Source organism: Cnephaeus nilssonii (genome assembly GCF_951640355.1).
Source record: "Cnephaeus nilssonii genome assembly, chromosome: 13".
Classification (NCBI taxonomy): Eukaryota; Metazoa; Chordata; class Mammalia; order Chiroptera; family Vespertilionidae; genus Cnephaeus; species Cnephaeus nilssonii.
The window spans coordinates 56,593,900-56,619,211 of NC_137084.1; the positions used below are offsets into that span (position 1 = coordinate 56,593,900).

At 39.1% G+C, this 25,312-nt stretch overlaps 1 protein-coding gene across 4 annotated transcripts in view; it reads right to left on the reverse strand.

The window, feature by feature from the left end:
- NOX4 (NADPH oxidase 4) overlaps positions 1 to 25,312 on the reverse strand; it is a 168,251-nt gene that overhangs the window by 108,231 nt on the left and 34,708 nt on the right. For all 4 annotated transcript variants that reach the window (XM_079787431.1, XM_079787432.1, XM_079787434.1 and 1 more), the window contains exons 7-8: positions 15,615 to 15,687; positions 10,017 to 10,097 (exon numbers count right to left, since the gene is read on the reverse strand). In XM_079787431.1, coding sequence (XP_079643557.1) covers positions 10,017 to 10,097; positions 15,615 to 15,687 — 154 coding nt within the window. The remainder of the gene's footprint in view (positions 1 to 10,016; positions 10,098 to 15,614; positions 15,688 to 25,312) is intronic.

Below are 25,312 nucleotides of genomic sequence, written 5' to 3' on the forward strand. Positions count from 1 at the left end.
TCCTCTCTGAAATCAATAAATCAATCAATAAATATATATATACATATATATAAATAAACAGTTATAAAGCAGTACTAAAAAGAGGGCATTTCCTTCTCTGTTTCCTTGGAGGATAAAATTTCACCTTCAAAATCTTGAAAGCTATATAACTTGAAACAAAATTTTATTTCTTACTCAAAACACACAAGCATAAGCATACACACTCACCAGCTTATATAGATAAATTGGAATGATAGCCTAGATATTCACATGACATGAATATATTTCAGTGTAAACAAGAACACCTTCTAAACCATGAGTTAATAATTCAATAAAATGGTAGGAATTAAATGGTTAGATTCTGAGGTCAGATTGTGGGTTCAATCCAAAGCCCTATCATGTACTAAGTGGGTGGTTTTGGGTAGTCATTAAAAACTTTTTTTTCAATCGAAGTTCACATTTAATACCATTCTGCACCAGTTTCAGATGTACAATAAAGTGGCCAGAAAACCATGCATTGCCGAAACCGGTTTGGCTCAGTGGATAGAGCGTCGGCCTGCGGACTCAAGTGTCCCAGGTTCAATTCCGGTCAAGGGCATGTACCTTGGTTGCAGGCACTGGGGAGTAGGGGGTGTGCAAGAGGCAGCTGATCGATGTTTCTCTCTCACCGATGTTTCTAACTCTCTATCTCTCTCTCTTCCTCTCTGTAAAAAATCAATAAAATATATTTTAAAAAAACAAAAACATGCATTTCACAGAGTGGTCTCCCTGCCATCTCAAGCAGCCACCTGGCCCTATACATATTTATCTTGATATTATTGGCTATATTCCCTATGCTACAATCCATATATCTGTGGCTATCTGTAACTACCAATTTGCACTGCTTAATCCCTTCACCTTTTCATCCAGGCCTCCCTACCCCATCCCTTCTGACAGCTGTCAGTCTGTTCTCTGTATCTAATTTAACCTTCTGTGCCTCCTTTTCTCACCAGTAAAATGAGGACAATAATAATACTTACTTCATAGTGCTGTATTTAATAAAAATGTGTGTGTCTACTTATGTATATGTATATACATAAAGAGCCAAGAACAGTACCTGAAACATCTATATATATAAAAGCCTAAGAGACTGAACAACTGAACAACCAAATGACCGGTTGACCAATCGCTATGACATGCACTGACCACCAGGGGGCAGATGCTCAATGCAGGAGCTGCCTCCTGGTGGTCAGTATGCTCCCACAGCCAACCTCCCACGACTGGCCAAGCTCCTGCAGCCCCTCAGTCTGGCCAGCCAACCTCCCACAGCCCCAATCAGCCCCAATTGTCGGCCAGGCTGAGAGACCCAGTCCGTGCATGAATTCATGCACCGGGCCTCTAGTCTATAATAATAAAAGTGTAATATGCAAATCGACTGAACGACCAAACAGCAGAAAGACCATCCAGATGACCTTCCAGATGACCACACTATGACACGCACTGACGCCAGGCCAGCCAAGGTGGGTGCGATGTGATTGGACGGGGGACTTGCCATTGCCCCACAATCGCCCCACAGAAGGAGACCTAGGCCACCGGCCAGCAATGCTGTGGTGGGTGTGTGGGGCTGGCCAGTAATCGCCCCACAAAGGGAGGCCCAGGCCAGCCAAGTGATCACACCCCATGGCAGTCACCTGCAGAGAGAGCTGACCAGTGGCGGGGGAGAGGGAGGAGCGCTGCACAGATGGCAAGCAGTGGCAGCAGTGGGGTGGGGCCAGCTGCCGGCAGCCAGGGGAAGGAAAGCCCTGGTAGGTCCTGTTTGCTGGCCAGGCCTAGGGACCCTACCTGAAGGGTCCCGGATTGCGAGAGGGTGCAGGCCGGTCTGAGGGACCACACCTTCCGTGCCTGAATTTCGTGCCCTGGGCCTCTAGTCTATATTTATAAAAGCCTAATATGCTAAGTGTCCGACCAATCATACCAAATGGTCGACTGACCAAATGGTCAACTGACCAAATGGTCGACTGACCACCAGGGGGCAGACGCTCCAACCGGTAGGTTAGCTTGCTGCTGGGGTCCAGCCAATCGGAACTGGGTGAGATGAGCCAGACATGCCCTGGGATCTTCCCATGGTCCCTCCCTGGCTGGCCAGCCCCCATTGGCTCCATCAGGACTGGGCGAGATGGCCCCGATGGCCCCGATTGCCGGCCAGGCCAAGGGACTCCACCTGTGCACGAATTTGTAGTATTAAAATATTATCTAAATATTATCTAAACCTTGTATTAAATATTATCTAAACCTTGGAAATTATTATAAATAGTATCATTGTTATCCTCTAAAATTATGGTGCAGTATGATTTACAGGTCCATATATATATTTGTCCTCTAAGTTCTCTTACAGTTGCCTTCATGTGAGCACAAAATTGATCCAGTGGTTCCTCTTTTTCCCACAAACCCATTGGTTTTAACTCTGTATAAAACTTAATCTAGAGATACATGTTAATGTAATATTTTAGCTGTCTAGTAAAATATCTATCTTTAAGAAACTTTATTCAGTTAAATTATTTTTAACTTCTTTTGGGCCACATACACCTTTGGAAATTGAGAATATATATATTATTAATTGAGAATATATAAATATATCTTAATCATATAAAGGTATACATGTATATGTAGTATGTATGTGTTTGTATTTCATAAATCCATGGATTCCCTGCATCCATTAAATAATTCCCAGAGATTATGAATCCAAGTTGAAAACACATACTCTATTGAAGAAACAGAACTTCATGGTAGAAATAATGGACATCAAATTTATATAATAATTATGTCAATGTATCATAAAGTATTCAGAAGAGATCATCTGTAAGTGATGGATGGTATACAAAAGGTTTAGCCATAATCATGGGCACAGAAATCCTCAACCTTCTGCCTACCATGTTAGAGGACATCCAATTAAAATCTCTAAAGCAGGACAAAACTAGGCAAATCTACCGTGTCTATTATTTTAAGGCTCTGGACTCCCAAATACCCATGTAAAATATTTGAGGTAATGTCTCCTTTTTTTTTCGTTTTCTTTTTTTTTAAGTATTTTATTTTATTTTTTTAACATATTTTATTGATTTTTACAGAGAGGAAGGGAGAAGGATAGAGAGTTAGAAACATCGATGAGATAGAAACATTGATCAGCTGCCTCCTGCACACCCCCTACTGGGGATGTGCCAACAACCAAGGTACATGCCCTTGACCGATATCGAACCTGGGACCCTTCAGTCCACAGGCTGACGCTCTATCCACTGAGCCAAACCGGTCAGGGCAATGTCTCCTTTTGTGTTTCTGGCTCTAGGCCTAACTTAAAAGCAGTCCACCAGTCTCCCTAGGACTTTCCTCTATGCCTAGGAATAGCTAGAATAACCATAGGTACAGGTTTAACCACATCCACAGCTTAATTAACAGTATCCCATTTCATTCTCAGAAGTGTTGGCTTTGAACAACTAATCATGTAGTCACTTCAAATCAGGAGGCAAGGAAAAGAAAACTGAATAGAAAATGTAGGGAAAGAATTTTTTCTCCCACAGGACTAGAATAGAATTTGCTTAACATACAACCCTGGGCTTCACTAAGTTCCCATTCAATGCTATAAGGAAGAGCAGGTGCCTCTTCCCAGTAGGAAGCTCACACAAGCCTCTCCTGCCATGTCCATGTGGGTAAAAAGAGCCCATAATGCAAATGGCTTCTAAAAGAGAAGATACTTGGGAATCAGCAACTGTTAATACTAACTTACATTGCATGAACACCTCTGCCCTACAATAGTATATTCTTAATTTCCTCCCCCTAGGAGCCATGCAGAGCCTACAATGAGCCTATCCTCATAAATATTTGTCTAACCCTGGTTAACTCCTGAGGCTCAACTCCTATGAAGCTGACAGTGCCTCTGGTCCATGAATGTTGACAAAGGCTGCCCACTGTGTTCCCCTGGCTTAAGGAACACGTTTTTTAGAAACATGCACATAGAAAACTATTCCTTTAAAATTCCCCTAGACAAAGTGATTCAAGTAGAATATAAATCATGCTCTAAAACAAACTCTTGCCAGCAAGTAATCCCAAATGGCAGAGAGTTCTGTTTCAAGGAATAGTCCAGGTAATCATTTATGAGAAGCCCAGCAGATCTGGCACAAGAAATTATTTACACTATTAATTGGCTCTCACCGCCATTCATACATTTGAGAAGGGCCTTCCTTTTGTCTTTTTCAGAATTATCACATTATAATTTCTCGCTGTGTAAATACAAAAATGAAATACAGTTACTACCCACAAAGCACTCCAGATCTAAAGCCAGTGGGAGTGTTGATTACAGTAAGATTGTGAGGTTAGAGTGCCAAATCTCATTTACAATGCATTCCCTTCACATGACTTTGAAAGGAATAGGGTTAGGCTCTCTAGGCTGAGGCTCTGTGACATTCATCACTGCTTTTCCCTCCAATATCCTTTTTATCAGTATGTGAGAATAGCAGTATATAACTCCTCCTGATGAGATTTTTCAAATGAAAATGAAGAAAGAAATATTCAATTATATTCATGTCTGGAAAGAGGAAACAGTTTGGCTCCTCTCCCCCCAGATGTCTTACGAATTGAAATGTCTTTATAATATAGCAAACAAATAGCAACCTCTTAGAAAGATGTATTAAAAATTAGAAGAAAAAAATTCCTCAGGAGGAAGCTGTCTTGCAAATCCCAAGATAAACATTTATTGTTAAAAATCAACTGAATTTTGAGACCTAACAATATTATACAAATTATTTTTCTTTCCAAGAATATTCTTCTTTTTCTCTTTTTATTGAATTTATTGGGATGGCATTGGTTGATAAAATTATATAGGTTTCAGGTATACAATTCTATAATACATCATCTGTATATTGTATTGTGTGTTCACTACCCCAAGTCAAGTCTCCTTCCATCACCATTTATCCCCCCCCCCCACGCCCTCATCTGTCTCCTCCTTTCCTTCTGGTAATTATCATAACATTGTCTGTGTCCATAAGTTGTTGGTTTTTGCTTAATTGCTTCACCTTTTTTCAGCCAGCCCCACAACCTCCCTCCTGTCTGCATCTATGAGTCTATTTCTATTTCAGTTGTTAGTATACTTTGTTTTTTTTTAGATTCCACTTAAAAGTGAAATCATAAGGTATTTGTCTTTCTCTGACTGGCTTATTTCACTTAACAACAGCCAAGATTTGGAAGCAGCCCAAATGCCCATCGATAGATGAGCAGATAGAAAAGCTGCGGGTGCACTTACACAATGGAATGCTACTCGGGTGTAAACCTTTTGCTACATACAGCATGGATGGACCTGGAGAGTGTTATGCTAAGTAAAATAAGCCAGTCAGAGAAAGATAATACCGTATCATTTCACTTATATGTGGAATCTACTCAACAAAATTAACAAAATAAAAACAGACTCATAGATACAGTGAACAGACTGACAGTTGTCAGAGGAGAGAGGGCTGGGAGGTTGGATGAAAATGATGGAAGGGGTTAAGAAAAAATAAATAAAACTGACACAGACAAAAGTATGGTGATTGCCAGAGGGAAAGGGGGTTAGTGAGAGGTGAAAGTGGGCAAAGGGGTGATAAATGGTGTTGGAAAGAGACTTGACTTTGGGGATGAGTGCATGATGCAGTATGCAGATGATGTGTTATAGAATTGTACACTTGAAACCGGCATGGTTTTATTAACCAATGTCACCCAAAATAATTCAATAGAAATGTAAAAAATTATTATGTCTTTTTCAAGAATTAAAATAAACTGATTTTTCAAACAGTTAACTGTGGAGTTTCTTCCCTTATACAGCTATTAGCATTGGTACAAGTATAATTATTTCCCTACTAGTATTTATTGAGTATGTGTGTATTCTGCCTACATTTCTTGATTTACTTATATAAACCTGAGATAACCCTGTGATGTAGGTGATTTTATTGAGCCTGTCTACTAGATAAGAAAAAGAAAACATTATCTGTCAAGATCGTGCAGCTATTCAGTACTGTGTTGTTTAATGGCCATGCTATTCTAATGTTTTGAAAAGGAAAATTAATGTATTTTTAAAAGATCCATTGAACATTGAAAAGTAACATCTGAGTTTAGCGCATATAAAATGTGTTTTTTTCGAGTGTCATGCAATTGATTGGCTTATAAATAATGAAGAAAAAATCTAAAACATAAGTAACAGCAATGCAAACTAGGTGAACCCGAGGGCACAAATAATCATGGAACAAGGATCTTAAATATTACTGATTGCAATATTTGGAACAAAGAAGGTAAGACTTCCACTTTGCAAACATCAGATGACATACCAAAAGAGCCTGCATTCAGTTTTGTTCCCAGCTTTAAAAGTAATACAGGGGCCTGGCTAGTGTGGCTCAGTGTTTGAGTGTCAACCCATGAACCAGGAGGTCATGCTTAGATTCCCAGTCAGGGCACACGTCTGGGTTGTGGGCTCGATACCAAGTGGGGCACATGCAGGAGGTAGCTGAATGATCATTCTCTCTTATCACTGATGTTCCTATCTTTCTCTCCCTCTCCCTTCCTATCTCTGAAATCAATAAAATATATATTTAAAAGCAATACAGGGAAGCCATGGCAAACTGCAGCCAGCATAATGTAGAGGGTTAGAAAGGTGGGCTTAGAAATCAGATACCTGGGGTCAAACCCAAGCTCTTCCTAATTGCCATGAGTTTTAGCAAGTTACTTCACTTCTCACTGTCCCTGGTCTCTCACAGGAATAACAACAGCAGCAACAGCAGCAGATTTTACCAGGGTTGTTGGGAGGATTTAATAAGATAAGCATTAGTAAGATATATGATAAGGGCTTAATGAATTTTACTATTAATACATTCAAAGGAACACCTTTATAATAATGATGAGATTGAAATATCATCATGCAAAAAACAAATGAACAGAATTTAGAGGAGAGTGATTCAGTTTCCATAGCCTCTAGAGTCATAAATTTTTTTAATCTATCTAGAAATTAAATTATGGTTCAAAAGATAAAGAACTTTGTGGAAATTACAGCTTCCCAAAGACAGAATGGGCTCTTCAGAATATTTGCTTAGACATATTGTAGGGGAGATTCATAGAGTCTTGGTCAAGATATCCTTTAAGCTTCCTTCAAAATTTGAGATTCTCTGAAAATAAAAGTGACCTTAGAAGATCATATGAAGCAATTGCTGCTTAGGGAAATCAGCACACAATTTCTAATCGCTTCATCCTTAAAGCATAAAATTTTCTAAAATTTCTAACCCACATTGATCCTTCAATGCCCTAAATTATAGAATTCTTGAAAATAAAATGTTTACAGATGTAAAATATTTAGTGTAAAGTTATCTTTAGCTATTTCAACTAATTGATTTAAATTTCAAACTAATTACCAATGCTGGGAGGCTAAAGATCACACATTAAATTGTTATTCTATATTACTATAGTACTGAGCATATTGATAAAAAAAGGAGTAAATGATCAGCAAACAGTGATTTCCTGTTTAAATTTAAATTATACTGTTTAACAGGAATCTCAATATAAATCCAAGTAACCTGTTTTGAAATCCAAATAACTGCACTTTACTCATGTAACCAAAAGCTAAAGAATGAAGTTATCACGACATTTCACAGGTAAAGATACATGTAAGTCCTCAAAATTGGCACAGAGGTTAATAACTTCAAGATATTTACTTACAGAGAGAGCCTTTAGCAATGAAAACAACATTTTGAGAAATGTCCATTTTGAGAAAGCTGCACAACTTATCAATAGTTTGTCATGCACTAGAAGCTTTTATTCAAAATTAAGCTTTTTTTAATTTTCAAAAACAATGGAGAAAGAACTCGCAATATAATCTATTTAAACTTAAGTCTGAACTTCTGAACCTTTAAAAAGTGACTGTTTTGAACTGCAAGGAAACAGTTTTTTGGTGGTTTTTTTTTTTTGAGAGTTTTAACTTAATATAACATAAAGGCCAAAGATAGCATAAATTATAATAACAAATAACTGCATTTTTCTTAATCTGTTATAGATCTGTGTGTGTGAGAGAGAGAGATCACAATCTCAGATAAATCAAGATATTAACCCTTTTTAAAAAAATCCAAGACCAAATTCTCAGAAGTACTGAGCTCTCCTAATAGTGAAGAGAAAACAAACAACAACAAAAAACACGTAAGTTATTCGGTCAGAATGTCAGGATTTGAAACCAGAATCTGTCATTGAGTAAACTTCCACAAGTTACTTACTCTCTCTAAACTTCAGTTTCCCCACCCGTAACGGGGGGTTTGCATTATTATTTACCCTTAAAAAATCATGGTCCTTTAATGAGATAAAGCATCTAAATCATTTTGAATTTATACTTGGCATATACTAAGCACTATGTAATTGTTTTCAATTACTGTTCATCAGTAGCATCTGCTTGCTCATAGTCCATTTTATGATAATAGCTCTGGGCAGGCAAACAGACCACTTAAAGAACAGAATAGAATATAAAGCAGATTTTCTCTACCATGAGCTTTCCTTGTATCCAAATTCTCCACAGAATGTTATCCCTACAAAGGAGAAAGCTCCCATCAGCCATTCCTGTGTGGCAGAAATGGCTATCTGGAAGTCAGGATTACAATGTGTGGCTATGTTTCTGATGCTCTGCAATTATATGGTCTAGATCTATGGTACAGAACAAATCAAACCAGGACCTATGAGGCAGAGATCCATATAATACTGCTTTCTAAACCAGTGGTCTGCAAAATCAGGGAGGAGGAGGGGGGGATTTGAACATGTGCCCTGGAAATAATATACAATTTATGTATATGACCTATATTGACAAAGTACACTATAAAACATTCTGAAGAAAGAATTAACAGCAGGTCTGAACCATTCTCCAACACTTCCCCTGGGAACATCTGAGATTAAGATAAATGGGGAATGCCAGATGTGTACCAGGCAACACTATTTATTATTGGTGGGATACATCTGGACCAGAAGGACTGTGAGTGAATTATAAAATCATTTTAGGACTCACAACCTCAGCTTCATATGTGCAGTATGTTCTAGCAACTGAAGGCATCCCTTGAGGAGACCTGGGCTGTTACCAAGATACTGGTTCCTGAGGAATGTGAGCCTTATCTAAGGCAAAGTAGTCCATGTCTATCCATATGGTCTTGTCATCTTAAAACAGAGTTACTACTTTGGGGGTAAGGGAGAGGAGATGGAAAATGGTTTTTGAACAATAATAGAGACTCCCACTGAAAAGGCACCTGGCATTATCCTGTTGACATTCTGTGTTGCCTGCCATGCATCCTTCTGCTACACGAAGTGAATCTGTCACCAGACAATGGCCTACTGTGTCATATTGGTGTGAGTGTTGAGACAAAACCAAAGTCCACTCTGGTGACCATGCAGACGTATACATACGTAAAAATATATCATTTTCATCCTCTGACCTAGTGGATTATTTCAAGCACCACACTTTTGAGAACACTGCTTGTGTCCACATACTTTTCAGAATAGTTGGGTTATATTCCTTGTCACAAGCTTAGGATACTTTCCTTTTTCCCTGGGTGATTTTCTAGTGTTTTGACACATCCTTGTCTTTGGTCATTGTAAATCTTTGGCTCCCTGCAACTATTATAGCCTCTAGGCCTTTTAAAACTAAAAACTGGTAACTCCATCATTACAAATTCCACAGCAGTGAGACATAAGGAATTTCTGGAAATTCTAATACTAAAATATCTTCTGGAAACTCTTTACTTCTTATTTTCTTAAAAAAAATTATCAGGATATAGCTACAGGGGCTTTAAAAATTATAACACCAAGGGAAAAGTAACTCTGTTTCTCAATTTTAATATAGTTTTATACTAGTTCCATTAAACATGCTATGCTAAAAATAAAGGTATTTCTTCCATTCTTGACACTACCCTCAATTCTAAGTAACCAAATAATTTACCACTCCCAATGACAATTCCTGCAAATGCATCTTTCATTACCCCATTTTTAGACACACATGGTTTTTAAAAATATTTTTTATAACTTACCCTGACACATGCAACATCAGCAGCATGTAGAAGACAAAGAAGAGATTATGAGTGTACCAGAAGATGTCATAGTTAGAAACTCTGAAAACAAACAAATAACTTAGTTTCAATGCCACTTCATATTCCATCTCACTGAAGAGTGTGCATTTCAAACATGTCACAATTGAAAGTTCAAATATGAGTTCATCTGAGATTTATCTATTATGTCAAAGGATTTACATACCATGCAAAGACAACTGGCAAAAATTATGCATAACACTATCATATTTTTGAATTTGAAATAAAGACATGAAAAGTTTAAAATAAGGTTTACTTTAAAGATATGACGTAAGGCTAAGGAGCTGTTATACTCGGCTCCTATATCTATTTGCTGTCCTTTCTATAAATATTCTCAATTTTCAAATGATTTCTAAAACAACTAATGTTCCTATTACAATAAATATTTAGAGAGTAGTTTAAAGAACATTCAAATTGAGAGAAATTAAGTAAATGCTCATTAAAGTTTTATATTCTTTTCCTGGACAACGTATAACCTTGGTGCTACTGTCCTGCAGGAAAACAACGAGCCTGAAAATAAAGGAGTATGATAAACACAATCTATGGAATGTTTGAGACAAGTAAAAAAAAAAAACTAACAGTTATTTTATTTCATATGTCCGGGTAGATATTACTATCTTAGAATCTTAGAGGTGGAGGGCAGATATTTGTAAAAACTTCTGAGAGGATTCTGATACAACCCCTAGATCCTTTTAGAAGCCTTGACTTAAGCAATGGCCAATTGATTCACATTTACTTAATTCGGTTTCTGCTATCACAACCAAGGTCACGAACAACCTTGTCACATATACCTTTTGCACATATCTAATTCTTTTATAATTTAAACTCCTATGAGTGGAATCGCTAGATCAAAGGGTACACATATGCAATGTTTTTGACACACATTGCCCACTGCTCTCTGAAAACATGTTTATCAATTACAAATCCAACTTTAGGAGTGCCTTTTTCCTCAAACCCATGTTCCACTTTATAAGTTTTCATTATTTTGTGTAAGTGGAATTGGGTATTATTTCATTTGTGTGTTACACACTTTTAATTCTTCTATTACTTATCGATTCATAATAATTATCCATTTCTATAGTGAATTTTCCTTAATTGTTATGAGTAGAGTACACTATTCAAAATTTAAGACTGTACTAGTTCCACATAACTGTAATAATTTGTCAAATAACATGTTTACATTTCAATTTTTATAACATGTTGTTTTAGTTTACCTATTTTTAGAAAGTCAGATATTTTCAGTATTTTTCTTGTCCATTATGAGATCTGATAGAGACTTAAAGTTTCTTCTAAAATTTTGATGTTGTGATTTTTTAATAGCTAACTAAATTATGTTGAATTTCATTCACTTACTCTTTATTTTCATCCTAAGTTTGTGATGGCACCTTTATTATTCAGTAGGTTCTTATACACAACAAAGTTTCTTAACAAGGCTTTCTATCATCTCTATCATTGGTTCAATGTCATGGTTATTTTTGCAAGTTCTATATGCTTTCAGTTATGGAAGCTATATCGTTTTAATGTTTAGTAAGCCAAATTCCCCCTTTTATTCCCCTTTTGGAACACATGCTTAGATATTCCCTCAGATGAACTTTGGTGAATTATTATCACTTTGTTAAATTCAATAAGCAAACAGCATAACCTATCTTGGATTTTGACTGGAATTGCAACAAACTTATAAAGTAATTGAGGAAGAACTGCATCTTTGCATTATATAGTCTTTATTCAAATCTCTACTGATTTCTCTCAGTGAGGTTGTGTTTTTTCTATATAACTTTCACTTAGTTTCTTCATAAACTTATTTGTAGATATTTTATGTTTATGTTAAAACTAGAGGCCCGATGCACGAAATTCGTGCACGGGGGGGGGGGTTCTCCCTCAGCCCAGCCAGCACCCTCTCCAATCTGAGACCCCTTGAGGGATGTCTGACTGCCTGTTTAGGCCCGATCCCGGTAGGATCGAGCCTAAATGGACAGTCGGACATCCCTCTCACAATCCAGGATTGCTGGCTCCCAACTGCTCGCCTGTCTGCCTTCCTGATTGCCCCTAACCGCTTCTGCCGGCCAGCCTGATCACCCCTAACCACTCCCCTGACAGCCTGATTGATGCCTAACTGCCCTCTCCTGCAGGCCTGGTCACCCCTAACTACAGGCCTGGTCACCCCTAACTGCCCTCCCCTGCAGGCCTGGTCCCCCCCAACTGCTCTCCTCTGCAGGCCTGGGTCCCCCCCAACTGCCCTTCCTTGCAGGCCCAGTTGCCCCAACTTCCCTCCTCTGCTGGCCTGGTCACCCCTAACTGCCCTCCCCTGCAGGCTTGATCACCCCCAACTGCCCTCCCTTGCAGGCCTGGTCCCTCCCAACTGCCCTCCCCTGCCTGCCATATTGTGGCGGCCATCTTTGACCACATGGGGGCAGCCATCTTGTGTGTTGGAGTGATGGTCAATTTGCATGTTACTCCTTTATTAGATAGGATAGAGGCCTGGTGCATGGGTGGGGGCTGGCTGGTTTGCCCTGAAGGGTGTCCCGGATCAGAGTGGGGGTTCCCTTGGGGCGTGGGGCAGCCTGGGTGAGGGGCCTGTGGTGGTTTGCAGGCCGGCCATGCCCCTGGTGACCCAAGCAGAAGCCCTGGTAGCTGGGATTTATTTATCTTCTATAATTGAAACTTTATAACCTTGAGCGGAGCCAAGCCTCCTGCTTGCTCCGAGACCGCAGCCATTTTTGTTGGGATTTATTTATTGTCTATAATTGAAACTTTGTAGCCTTGAGTGGAGGCCTGGGCCCACCAGGGTTTTCCATTGCCGGGGAAACCCAAGCCTCCTGCTCTCTCTGTGGCCGCAGCCATCTTGGTTGGGTTAATTTGCATACTCGCTCCTGATTGGCTGGTGGGCGTGGCTTATGTTGTGGTAGAGGTACGGTCAATTTGCATATTACTATTTTACTAGATAGGATTATCAGTGCTATCTTTTTATTTTACTCAATTTTCAAACTGATAATAGCTATTATATAAGAGCTATTTTTAAATATGTGTTTTGTAATCATTTACCCATTTCAACTCTTTTAGTTGATATAAATAAAATTTTCCATAATTCTCTTGAGTTTTCTGGCTAGGCAATTATACCTACCTTTCTAGAAGTAATGATAATTTGTTGTTGCATTCTTTCTAATAATTCTAAATCTTTAATTTCTTATCATAATGCCATCCTTTAAAGAAATTAAAAACATCACTTTGGTTGTTTCATAATTTTCATAGGAGTGTATCTCATGTTTCACTGTAAGTATGAACTCAGTTCTGGCCTTTATCATTTTTAATTCTAAAAAGGAAATTGACTTTTAGTTAACTCTGATGAGAGTTCAGATTTAACAACTGCCATTTCTAAGTCTATTGAGATGAGAAAATATGTTTGTATTATTGTTCTTTGTTAGAAGAATATATTACTTATATTAATAATTGACCCATATTGAACCTTTTGGTGAATTATTAGACTACATTCAATGCCAGAAATCAAATAATGAAGTCATATTTATACACCTGGTTTCTCTAATGTTTTATTTCCTTACTAGTAAAGAGAAAAGGTAAAAGATTATCTCCATGATCCATTTAAGAATTTCATGATCCTCACAAAGAAGCTTGAAGAAAAGCAGAGTTAGTTTTATAATCTCTTTTAAACAAATGAAAACATTAACAATTAAGACACAGTCACCAAATTATTTATGTAAAGGCTTAGTTGAGAACAGAAGCTGATCTTTATATTCCTTTCTACAACACTATCTCTCAATTAAGGATTCTTTTTCTAGATATAGAATATTTACATACTTTAATCTTATAAGTAAATATGTTAGATACCCTAATTTTTCTTCAAGCACTCCTAAACCTGAAAAAGTAAGTTTTTGAATTATTGACCTAACTAAAATTAAATCTCTCCCACCAAATTGGCACCCTGCTGCACTAATGTTAGAGATTTGCCTTTCTGTAAGGTGATTTTTAATTCTTATAAAAAGTAATAAAAATGGGCTTACCATTTGACTCAGCCATTCTCTATCTAAGAATTTTTCCATAGGACATAATTAAAAAGTATTCAAAGACTTATGGAGAGTGTGTTTGTCTCACAATTGAAATACTGAAAAAATGGAATCAATCTGAAACATACAATGATAGAGGGCTGAGAGAGTAATGTATATCTACATGGTAATATGCGTGCCATTAGTAAAGAGAAAAATGTTCATAACAAGATTTAAGAAAAAAGCAGGTTTAAAATAGCACATATAATAAAATGGTCCAATTTTAGTAAAATGCAGACTTGAAAAGACAGAGATCAGGAGTGTGAAAGGGAGAGAAAAAGAGTGATTTTGGTAGATGTATGACATGGGGCATGAGTGAGCAAAAGCAGGAAGAATGAAGTATACAGACATAACACCAAGAAGTTTATAGTGTTAATCTGATTGGTGAGTTTGCTTGTGAGATTTTGAGGTGCGTTTGTGAGCATAGATGTGTTCAGAAGTGCAAAGAGACTCATTTGAGCATGGTGTGGGGGACAATTACTTTCAAAGTGTGTGTGTGTGTGTATGTGTGTGTGTGTGTGTGTTTGTGTGTGTGTGTGTGTTTCCATTATATTTCACACTTCAACAATTAGAATGAGCCCTAGCTGATTTGGCTCAGTGGATAGAGTGTTGGCCTGCAGACTGAAAGGTCCCAGGTTCAATTCCAGTCAAGGGTATGTACCTTGGTTGTGACACATCCCCAGTAGAGGGTGTGCAGGAGGCAGCTGATCGATGTTTCTCTCTCATCGATGTTTCTAACTCTCTATCCCTCTCCCTTCCTCTCTGTAAAAAAAGAAATAAAATGCATATTAAAAAAAAATTAGAATGACTATTTTTGAAGATTATATATTGTTTCTTCTTTTTGCTTTCTTAAGCAAGAAGTTTCACCAGTACCATAAGATACTGTAAAATATTGTGTAAAACAGATGTATTCACCAGAAAGAACATGTGAAAATGTTCATAAAAATGTGTGTCTGCAATTGCTCAAAATCTCGTAACTAGAAAAATACTGTGAATGCAGATATTTCTGATTATTTTAGCAGATGTCAACTAACTATTTCTCCAAAGCTTTGTTTGGAATATTACATTAAATTACAGCAAAACAAACTCATAGCAGGAAATGAGTTGTAAACCAATTTTAAGTGCTTTGTTCCTGTGCATACATGTTGAATTCAATTCCATGTCTCATAGACACACGATTCTCCAGAAGAACGCCCCTGAAGAACTTAAATTTCCTTAGTTTAAAAAGTCTCCATACACAATTCCTTACCAACCTAGACTATTTGACCAAAACAGAGATTCTTTTTTCCAAAACAGGAAATGATGTATATAGAAATGTCTTTACATCACTCTTAGTTACCCACAATAGTCTATTCATCGGAATACTACACTGGCTAAGCATTCTGGTTAATCAAGAGTCTTTCTACACATGAAAATGAAGATAATCTGAAGAAAATGAAATAATCTGACCCATAAATATTGAGGTTGTGGCTCTGACACTCACCGGATAGCATATGTAGAAGCTGTAATCATCAGGAACAGCACCAATACCATTAAGACGCCTGTCAGGCCAGGAACTATAAAAATGTACATAAGTACATTTTAACGTAAGTTATACTGAGAAAAAAAAGTACAAAAATCATTGCCTTAATATCCAAAGTATTACGCTGCTCTCTGGGAAGCCCGATTCAAATCAGATACCTCCTTGTATGTCTTCTCTCAAAAGAGCACTTTTTAAAATTAGCACAATTTCAAGGAACTTAAGACAAAATAGTCCTTTCTACCTTTAATAGAGGGTTTGTTTTTGTATTTTCAAAAATTTTACAGGTACATACTATATTAACTATTAGTAATTAATACATGGTACATGATTAATATTCAACACCCTTACTGGTTTGGTTATCCCTACCATGGCACTAAACTCCTACTCTCTCCTCCCGTCTTTTATGTAACTAGGAGCTCCTTCCATTTCAATTTCAAATAATTTCTTTTAGGCTTCTTATCTAGAATGAATTTTAAAAAATAAAGAAAACCTAAAGATTCCTAAAAACCACAACTTCAAGTATAAAACAAAAAATATTGGAATTCAAGAAAAAGAATAACAGTGCTGGTGTTTTCAGAACACTTGCAGAAATATTTCTTCTAGTAGGAAAACATGCTGAAATCAGCCCTTCTGATATGACATAACAATTTTAAAATGTGCAAACATGTTAGTTTTTAAAATTAATATTGACATGATAAATTACTACAAATCCAGTGTTAGCTCGTATAGCATGTCTAAAATGAATAGCTCAATATTCTATATCAAAAAGAGCTAAAACCAAAATATTCTCATTCCATGTTACCTTTTTACTACCAAATAAAATAACCATGTCTATAAATTACCTTTATTTATTCTTAAAATCATATAAGCAACACTAACTTCTAACTGTCCTAGCTGAGAGATTTCATCTTAAATCCTCATAAAAAAGCTAATGAAACAATTATGTCTCCAAAAATATAGACATCTCCCCACTTTTCTATTTTGCCAAGGAACCACCTATGAAACAGAAAGGCTATCATGGAATGTAGCAGAAGCAGAGAAGCTGGGTACGAAATAAGAGCAATACAGTACATTACTGTATTAGGATCCCAGAGGGTTAGAATCTTTGAAAAATTTAGAAATCTCAGTAAAAATAAATTTCTACATGTAAAGGGCCACAAGAGGAATAAGGGATTTAGTCTCTGGATACTTAATACTTTAGTACTCTTTCCTCCACTCTTCCCAATACACAAAGTTGGAAGCCAAACCACACTTGCCTTTCCCTGATGATGTGCCTAATCCAAACCATCTCTTCTCTCCACTTCTTTCCCAGGGTACTTCTTTTCCCATCAACCTTCCCATCGCCCCAGGTGAGGACTTACTTCTTAGGGGTAAGATAACCGCACTAGTTTACACTAAAAAACTAATAGTTCAGAAAAATACTACTTAAAAAGAACAGCATGCTTACAAAATGGCCCAGTCTTCCCACTCCGAAGATATTTACCCAAGGGAAACAAACATATATCCACAAAAGACATGTTCAAAAATGTTCATAGGCATTTTATTTTGAATAGTTAAGATCTGTAAACAACTCAAATCTTTATCAACAGATGAATGGATAAACAATTGTGGTATTATTAGCTGTACCTTGAAAAGTAATCAGTGGTAAAATACACACACAAAAACAACAACAACCATGAATTGTTGATATATACACAACAACATAGATGAATCACAAAACTATTATGCTGAGTGAAAAAAGCCAGATCCACCTAAAAGGAAACCCAAATAATATAAGCTCTATGATTCCTTTTATATAACACTAGAGGCCTAGTGCATGAAATTCGTGCAAGGGGGGGCAGTGTCCCTCAGCCCAGCCTGCACCCTCTCCAATCTGGGATCCCTCTCACAATCCAGGACAGCTGGCTCCCAACTGTTCGCCTGCCTGCCTGCCTGATTGCCCCTAACCACTTCTTCCTGCCAGCCTGATCACCCCCTAACCACCCCCCTGCCAGCCTGATCGATGCCTAACTGCTCCCCTGCCAGCCTGGTCCCCCCAACGCCCTCCCCTGCAAGCCTCGTCCCTCCCAACTACCCTCCCCTGCTTGCCTGATCACCCACATCTGCCCTCCCCTGCCAGCCCGATCATCCCCAACTGCCCTCCCCTGGAGGCCTGGTCCTCCCACCAACTGCCATCCCCTGCAGGCCTGGTCCCCCCCAACTGCCCTCCCCTGCAGGCCTGGTCCCCCCCACCAACTGCCCTCCCCTGCTGGCCATCTTGTGGTGGTCATCTTGTGTCCACATGGGGCTGGCCATCTTTGACCACATGGGGGCGGCCATCTTCTGTGTTGGAGTGATGGTCAATTTGCATATTACCTCTTTATTAGATAGGATTTGAGAAAATTCAAACCATTCTTTAGTGATAGAAAGCAGATTAGTTGTTAGGATGGATAGAGGGCAGGATACATTATAAAGGGGTACAAAAACTTTTTAGAATAATAGATATGTTTGTTCCCTTAATTTTGGTCATGGTTTTACAAGTGTAAACATATGTCAAAACCAATAAAGTAGCATAATTTACATATGTATAATTTAATGTACTTCAATTATAACTCAATAAATTTTAAGAAAAAAGAGGTCTTTCTAGCTTCAAGTAACTAAAATAGATCCTTATTTGACCAAATGAATAAATAAATGATAGAATCCCAGGTGGCTCCATAATGTGAAATTTGTGGCTGAAGGCCTTTCCAGTGATTTTATTATTTTATTATTCCAGAGATTCATTAATGTCTGCTGTGTCTACATACAAGATTTCCTATGTGGTTCTAAACATGTCAAGATTAATTATAGAATGTTGCAAACCACTTCATGAAGAGGATACCTGAAAAAAAATGAGTGTGTTTAAAATAGAGGCATAATTTCCAAAGTGTATTATTGGAACATTAATTCTTTGGGATATTAATATATATTACTTAAGGATTTTAAAACCATTCCTTGAGAAGTCACAGGGCACATTAGTGTATTAAAGTTTCTGAGAAGTGCTCAAGTCAAGAAACCAGTTTAAATTTGAACAGATATTTCCTCAAACATTTAACTAGAGATCTCCTTTTACAACAGAAGATGAAAAATATATCCAAAAGACTTAGAGAGGGTAAAACAGTTGACCTCAGTCATTTAAAGATGAACTAGAAACCCCAGACAACTTGAACGATGGTATGTTTATTCTGGCATCAGGACCCTGTTACTGTCCCTTAGGCCAAACTGTGATCTCACTGAATCTCATCTGTAAACTAGGGAGAATCAATTCAATGCTTTTTTTAATGTTCTCTCAGACTTATGAAGTTATCTTTTTTATGCAAAAAATTCATCTTTTTTTCTATCTCCCGGAAGTATAAAAAGACCAGAGTTTATAATTTACAAAGTAAAATTTACTTCAGGTCAATGAAGAAGAAAAACTTACTTATAGCTAGCAATAAAAAAAAATATTGCAATTAGAGTGATCCAAAAGAAGGGGTGGGGTGATATCTTAAGAAATTATGATTTTTTTGGTCACTGGAATTAAACAAATAGAGTCTGGCAAAAAAATTATCTAGGATATTGTAGAGAAGGCCTATGCATCAAATAGTAGAGTTAAACAAGTGGCTTTTATTCTTTCAGTGAATATTTTCTGGGCATCTATAGTGTACCAGAGAAAAAATGAATCCTTCTCTACAAGAGATCCCATTCTAGTCTGGGAGACGAGTCATACAGGTAATTGCAACTAGGGCATTATGTGCTAAAAGAGAGCTAAGCATTATGTGTTTTTGAGGTACATCAAAGGTTACCCTAACCTAGCCTGAAATGACAGCTTAGCTAAAGCTGAGAATATTAGCCTCTATTCCTACACATAGTCCAACAGTCAGGAAGCACAGGCTGGAAATTATTGGGTTAGTATAACTTCACTGGGCAAAGTTACTTGCCAAAGTGGAAGTACACTGTGAACTCTTTGAGTCCTTCAACTTATAGAGCAAAACCTATACTTGTTTCCTTGGTAAAAGACATGCATGAATGTTTATTCTTAGTGCTTTTTATCTATGCATATTAGATCCATTAATTTGTAGCCTTTAAATGAATTATTTCACTATACTGCCATTTCTAGAAGAAACTAAGAGATCATTTTCATTCATTCCCAGATGTGGTCAACAATATACCATCTTGTATTTATTATCCTGTTCTTTCCAGCTGGAACCATAATTGTATTTGTTTATGAGGGTTTTTCTAATAGAAATTGCATATTGTGCATTTACCAAATTTGGTGATAGGTAGTATTTTTAAGTGAGTGTTTGAGTTATCTAATCTTTTACATTTATTTTATTTCTTAAATTCTTAATTAGAATATTTTAAACATTTTTTTTTATTTAGTGAGTCTAACTATACCATATTTTGTGTCTCTTGCACTGCCTTTATTTTCTATAAAATAATCTTAATTTCTCAGACCTAGGTTACATTGAAAAGTTTTAAAGACACAGAGAGAAAAGACTATGTAACATTAAACAAATTAAAATCCAAGAAACATGTCAATCAATAAAAAAAATTATCACTAGAACAGCTAAAAGCATGTATGCAGTTCTTCATCAGGAACTAAATTTTTTCTAGGCGCTATGCCTGACAAAATTCAAAGATAGCTATAAAACAGTTTTAGACAGAGATGTATTAGTAAAACAAAACTAGATTAAGCCTATTTGTAGAAAGCAATGCCACTTATCCCATTACTATCCTTAGATTCTGCCTTGTTCTCTTCCCTGCTACTATTCAGTGGGGTCAATCAGATGCCCAAGGAGCTTTACACTCATGCTTAGGGGGATCCCACCCTCATTCCAAGCTGAACCCCTGGGAAGTGGATGGCTTGCTTTCATTAAATGATGTGGACTGAGACACCAAATGATGCTGACATGCTGATTTTGGGTGATGCATGTGTTTTGCACTGACAGAAACTCCACAAAAATATTTGCCTGGGTCCTTGCATGCCCTTGAGACAGCACTGTCCCACCCTGAAAAAGCTCATGTTCAAGTGGAAAAGACAGTCATATGTAAGGAAATAAATTATTTGACAACATAATATTTTTACTATGTATCTTTAGAAACCCAGACCAAGAAAAGGCCAGCTCTGCCTAGTGGAATTCAGGAGGAATTTGTGCAAGGCAGCTGAGACTTAAAGGTTGAGTAGGAGTTGATCAGGTAATAAAAAGACAGTAAGCTAAGAGAATTGGCAAATATAGGTGACAGTGAGAAGTTATGCTCAAGAGGTCTGTTGAGATGCTCCATCAGGGTAAAACAGAAGCTCCCAAGGTCAATAGGAAGATTAATAATGCACATTGCCAGGTCCCAGCCCAACAGACTCTCTAGGATGGAGCCAGGAAATTTGTGTTTTTAAGTATCGTCTCTACTTAATCCAACATCACTCATAAAAATCTCTGGGAAAGAGCAGAGGTGATGGGGTTTCATGCATAGGTGGAAAGATCACCTGTTTATATAGACGTATTAATTATACTAAGTGTCTTAATGTAACATCTTTATCATATAAGAACCTTTTTATATCTTTGTGAACTAAACTTTTTAAAACATTTCAAATGTTCCAAGGCTTCAACTATGCTGTGTGCTGCAGAAAATAATATCAAAACAAAGTTTTTATTTATTTATTTTACATTATTCCATATGAACCAAAAAATACATTGATTCATACATAAGGTTTTATTTTCTGTTTTTTCTCCCCTACATTTCTCATCTAATTCTTAGGACTTAAATAAAATTATGTTTCAATGAGCAAAGTTGTAAACAAAACTAAATTGCATTCCTAAAAAGAAAAAGGTGAAATACTTTGCAAGGGGCAAATATCATAAGCCAGAGACAAAATATCCTATCTAATAATAGAGTAATATGTAAATTACCATCACTCCTCTATGCCCACGATTGGGCAGTGGGAGGCTGGGGGGCGGGACTCGGGGTGGCCTATCCGGCCGTTGAGAGGGGCGGGAGTCCCGCCCCCCCGCGCCTCTCAATGGCCAGATCCGCGGCCGCTGAGGGAGGCTGCCACAAACCTGGCTACCCTGCCATCGGAGGCGGGTAGCTGGGTGTCCGTGCCGGGTCCAGGCCAAAAGCCTAGGGTCATTACGACAAGAAAGGCCTACCGGTAACCAGGAAGTGCATAGAGCACCTCTTGGTCCCTCTCCTCCACTTCCCCCACCCCTGGCCCACAGGCTCCCATCAGGCTGGATGGCCAATAGAGAGCCACAGGGAACCGGGCTGGGTGGCAATCGAAGCGGGACTGGGGATTGGTGAGCGGGTGCAAGGCAGACCTCCTGCACCCTCCCCCAGCTGACATTCTTCTGAAAGGCACGTGGAGCCTCCACTACACAGCCTTCCTGGACGAGGACTCACAGCTGTGAGAGGCTCCAGAGCAGAGACTTAACCAAGGACTTCAGCGCCTCCTCAGGGGGCAAAAACCACCACCTCCCTACTCCCCAGCTGCTTCAGTGTCTGCAAGAAACTGCACATGCTCCTTCCTGAGAGATGGAGCAGGGATGGAGGGAGGGAGGGCGGGGCAGAAGCAAGGGGGAAGCCCCGGTTCCCTGCACCTCCTCTCACAGGCATAGCCCTTCCAGGTATAATGATAAAGAGCTGTGTTTTTCTAACTCTGTCCAGGTAAAGGAAACAAGTGTCTGTTGACTTCTGATCTTACTCTCCGAGCTGCCAGTTAATCCCTCTGGATGCATCATATCCAACCTCCAAAGGATCCGAGGGGCAGGTTCAACCTTCATTTCATAGGTGAGGAAACTGACCAATAAACACATGGGTCTCATAACTCAGTGTCAGCTCCTGCAGAAATCTCCAGGTAATAACTCAGATTGTATATCTAAGGGTATATTTTCTTCTATTTTCATGTTTAATTCAACCCCAGGAATTAAATAATACAATAAAGAATAAAATGAGTTCAGAGGGCTCAGCATTGAATTCCCAGAGCCTTTGGTCCCACACAAACCACAGAGCTCAGTTATCCTGAGATGAAAGAAAAGGAAAGAGAAACATGAAAGGTTTCCTAGCTCAGTCATAGAGACATCTCATAGCCACATACTAAGGACACGGCATTAACTTAGGGGTGGAAAGGACACAAATGGAATAGAAGATGGAGCCATTTCCGTTCAGATTCAAACCAAGTTAACAAGGCAGAAAAACACTGGACACCATGAAAGAATGAGATGAAATGGTTTGGTAGGGAGTGTCACAGACCTCGCAGGTACAGCACCTGGGGCTCTGGACATGATGGGAGGAGAGAGGGGGCTGGTTGAGAGGAAGTGCATGGAATGGCCTGGGAGTAGGAACAAGAGGGTGATATGCAGAAGGTGGGCCCCAACCGGGTGATGATAGGGGGCAAGCCTGCAGGAGGTGGCCAAGTGTCCCCACCTCTGCTGAGGGGTGCATGCGTCTGTCCTGGGAGCTACGGCTGATGGAGAGGGAGGCTATGGCTCTATGTGGATGAGTTGCCAATGAGAGCTTCCCTGCAGCCAGAGTACTCAGTGTTCTCAACACGGTGGGAGCACAGGATCACATACACAACGTAACGAAAGAAAAAGCATCCAATTCCCAACTTATTCACAGACTTCTGTTTCTGGTATCTATATTCCCAATGTGTCCACAAGTAAATTTGGAAAAAGAAAAAAGATTTGTACATGATATGACTGCATCTTTAGAAAACCCAAGTGATCACAACCAGAGCACTTTTAACACCTAATGAGCCAAATACACTGATGAACAAAAAGAGACACAGATGCATGAATAGACTGTGGAACCTCAGAGGGAAGGCGGGGGATGGTGGGTGAGTGGGAAGAGATCAACCAATGGTCTGTGTACATATATGCATCATCCCTGGACACAGACAATGGGGTGGTGAGGGCCTAGAGGGGGTTGTAGGCTGGAAAAGATTAATGGGGGGTAAGGGGACCTATGTAAACCTTTCAACAATAAAGATTTAATAAAAAAGAGTAAAAAATAAAAATAAAAGCTAAGAATAACTGCCCTGGCCAGGTGGCTTCATTGGTTGGAGCTTCGTCCTGTACATTGAAAGGTTGCGTGTTTGAACCCATGTCAGGGTGTGTGTGGGAGGCCACTGAGCAAGTGGTGCCTGGAGAAGGGAGGCTCCTCAGAGCTAAACACAGTCCAGGCCTCACCCATGATCCCAGTAGCAGGAGACCAGACCTCCCAGCTTCCTGTCGAGTCCCTGGTCTCTGAGTCATAAGGCCACTTCCCCATGTTCCCCAGAATGGACTGCTCAGTAACCATCCATACTAATAAAAGGGTAATATGCTAATTAGACTAGGTGACTGGACATCTTCTGGACATCCAACTTCCTTCCAGACAAAGCCACGGTGGTGGGGGCTGAGGCAGAGGTGGTTAGGGGCAATCAGGTGGGCAGGGGAGGGCAGTTGGGGGCCATCAGGCCAGCGGGGCAGGGAAGTTGGGGGCCATCAGGCCAGCAGGGCAGGACAATTGGGGGCCATCAGGGGAGCAGTTAGATAGCGATTATGCCAGCAGGCAGGCAAGCAGTTAGGAGCCAGCAGTCCCGGATTGTGAGAGGGATGTCTAACTGTTGCTGCCCTGTGAATGGGGCCTAAACTGGCAGTCGGACCTCCCCCAAGGGGTCCTCGATTGGAGAGGGTGCAGGCTGGGCTGAGGCAGATTCCCCCCACCACCCTGTGCACAAATTTTGTGCACCGGGCCTCTAGTCTATATATATAAAAGACCAGCAATCGGAATGGTGGAACGACCAGAATGACTGGAACAACCGGTGGCTATGACGCACACTGCAGCAGCCAACCAGCCTGATCTGGGCCCTGATCGCCCCCCCTCCCCGCCCCCAGCTGGCCTGGCCCCCGATCGGCCCCCAACACCCCAATCAGGGGCAGGGCCAGCCTCCAACCACCTGCGACCCCTCCTCGCCCCCACCAGCCCAATGGGCTCCCATCAGAGCGGGTGGGCCAGACCCCACATGTGCACAAACTCCTGCACCAGGCCTCTAGTATTTTATAAATCTAAACATCCATATAATTGTGACATGGATGGGGAAGCACCTGATTTCTTGTTCTTTTTCATCATAAAATTATTGAAAAGAAAAACAATGCATTTGACAGGGTCATGCCTCAGTTCCATACACAACTCTGATCCTTAGTAGGGTGTTATAGCCAAGCCTTTATGATACACTATCTCAATTACCCACAAGTCCTAATCCCTGAAATATGTGCTAAAAATCCTCCAAAATACAGTTTTCTCCTTTCATTGGTACAAATGTAAGGTTGAAAAGAGAAGAATTTTGGAATGAATTTTACTAATATCACAACAAAATTTTTGGATATTCATATGTGGTTTGAATAACAAATTAACAGTATAGACTGAGATTTCATGGACAATATGCTTGAGAAGAAAAAGTAAATTACAAATAAAAAAGGGGACACATTACAAGAAAAATAACTGATTTTAATGACTGTTTCTCCTCTGTTTTATGGGTTTTAAGGTTATAAAATATCCTACTAAATTACTGAATTATAAGAACTACAGTGATGCTCAGAGTGCTTGGTGTTCCTTTCCAGCAACTTGAGGCCAGGAACCTATTCCACATGTATTATCTCCAACAGCACTTGCCACAGCAG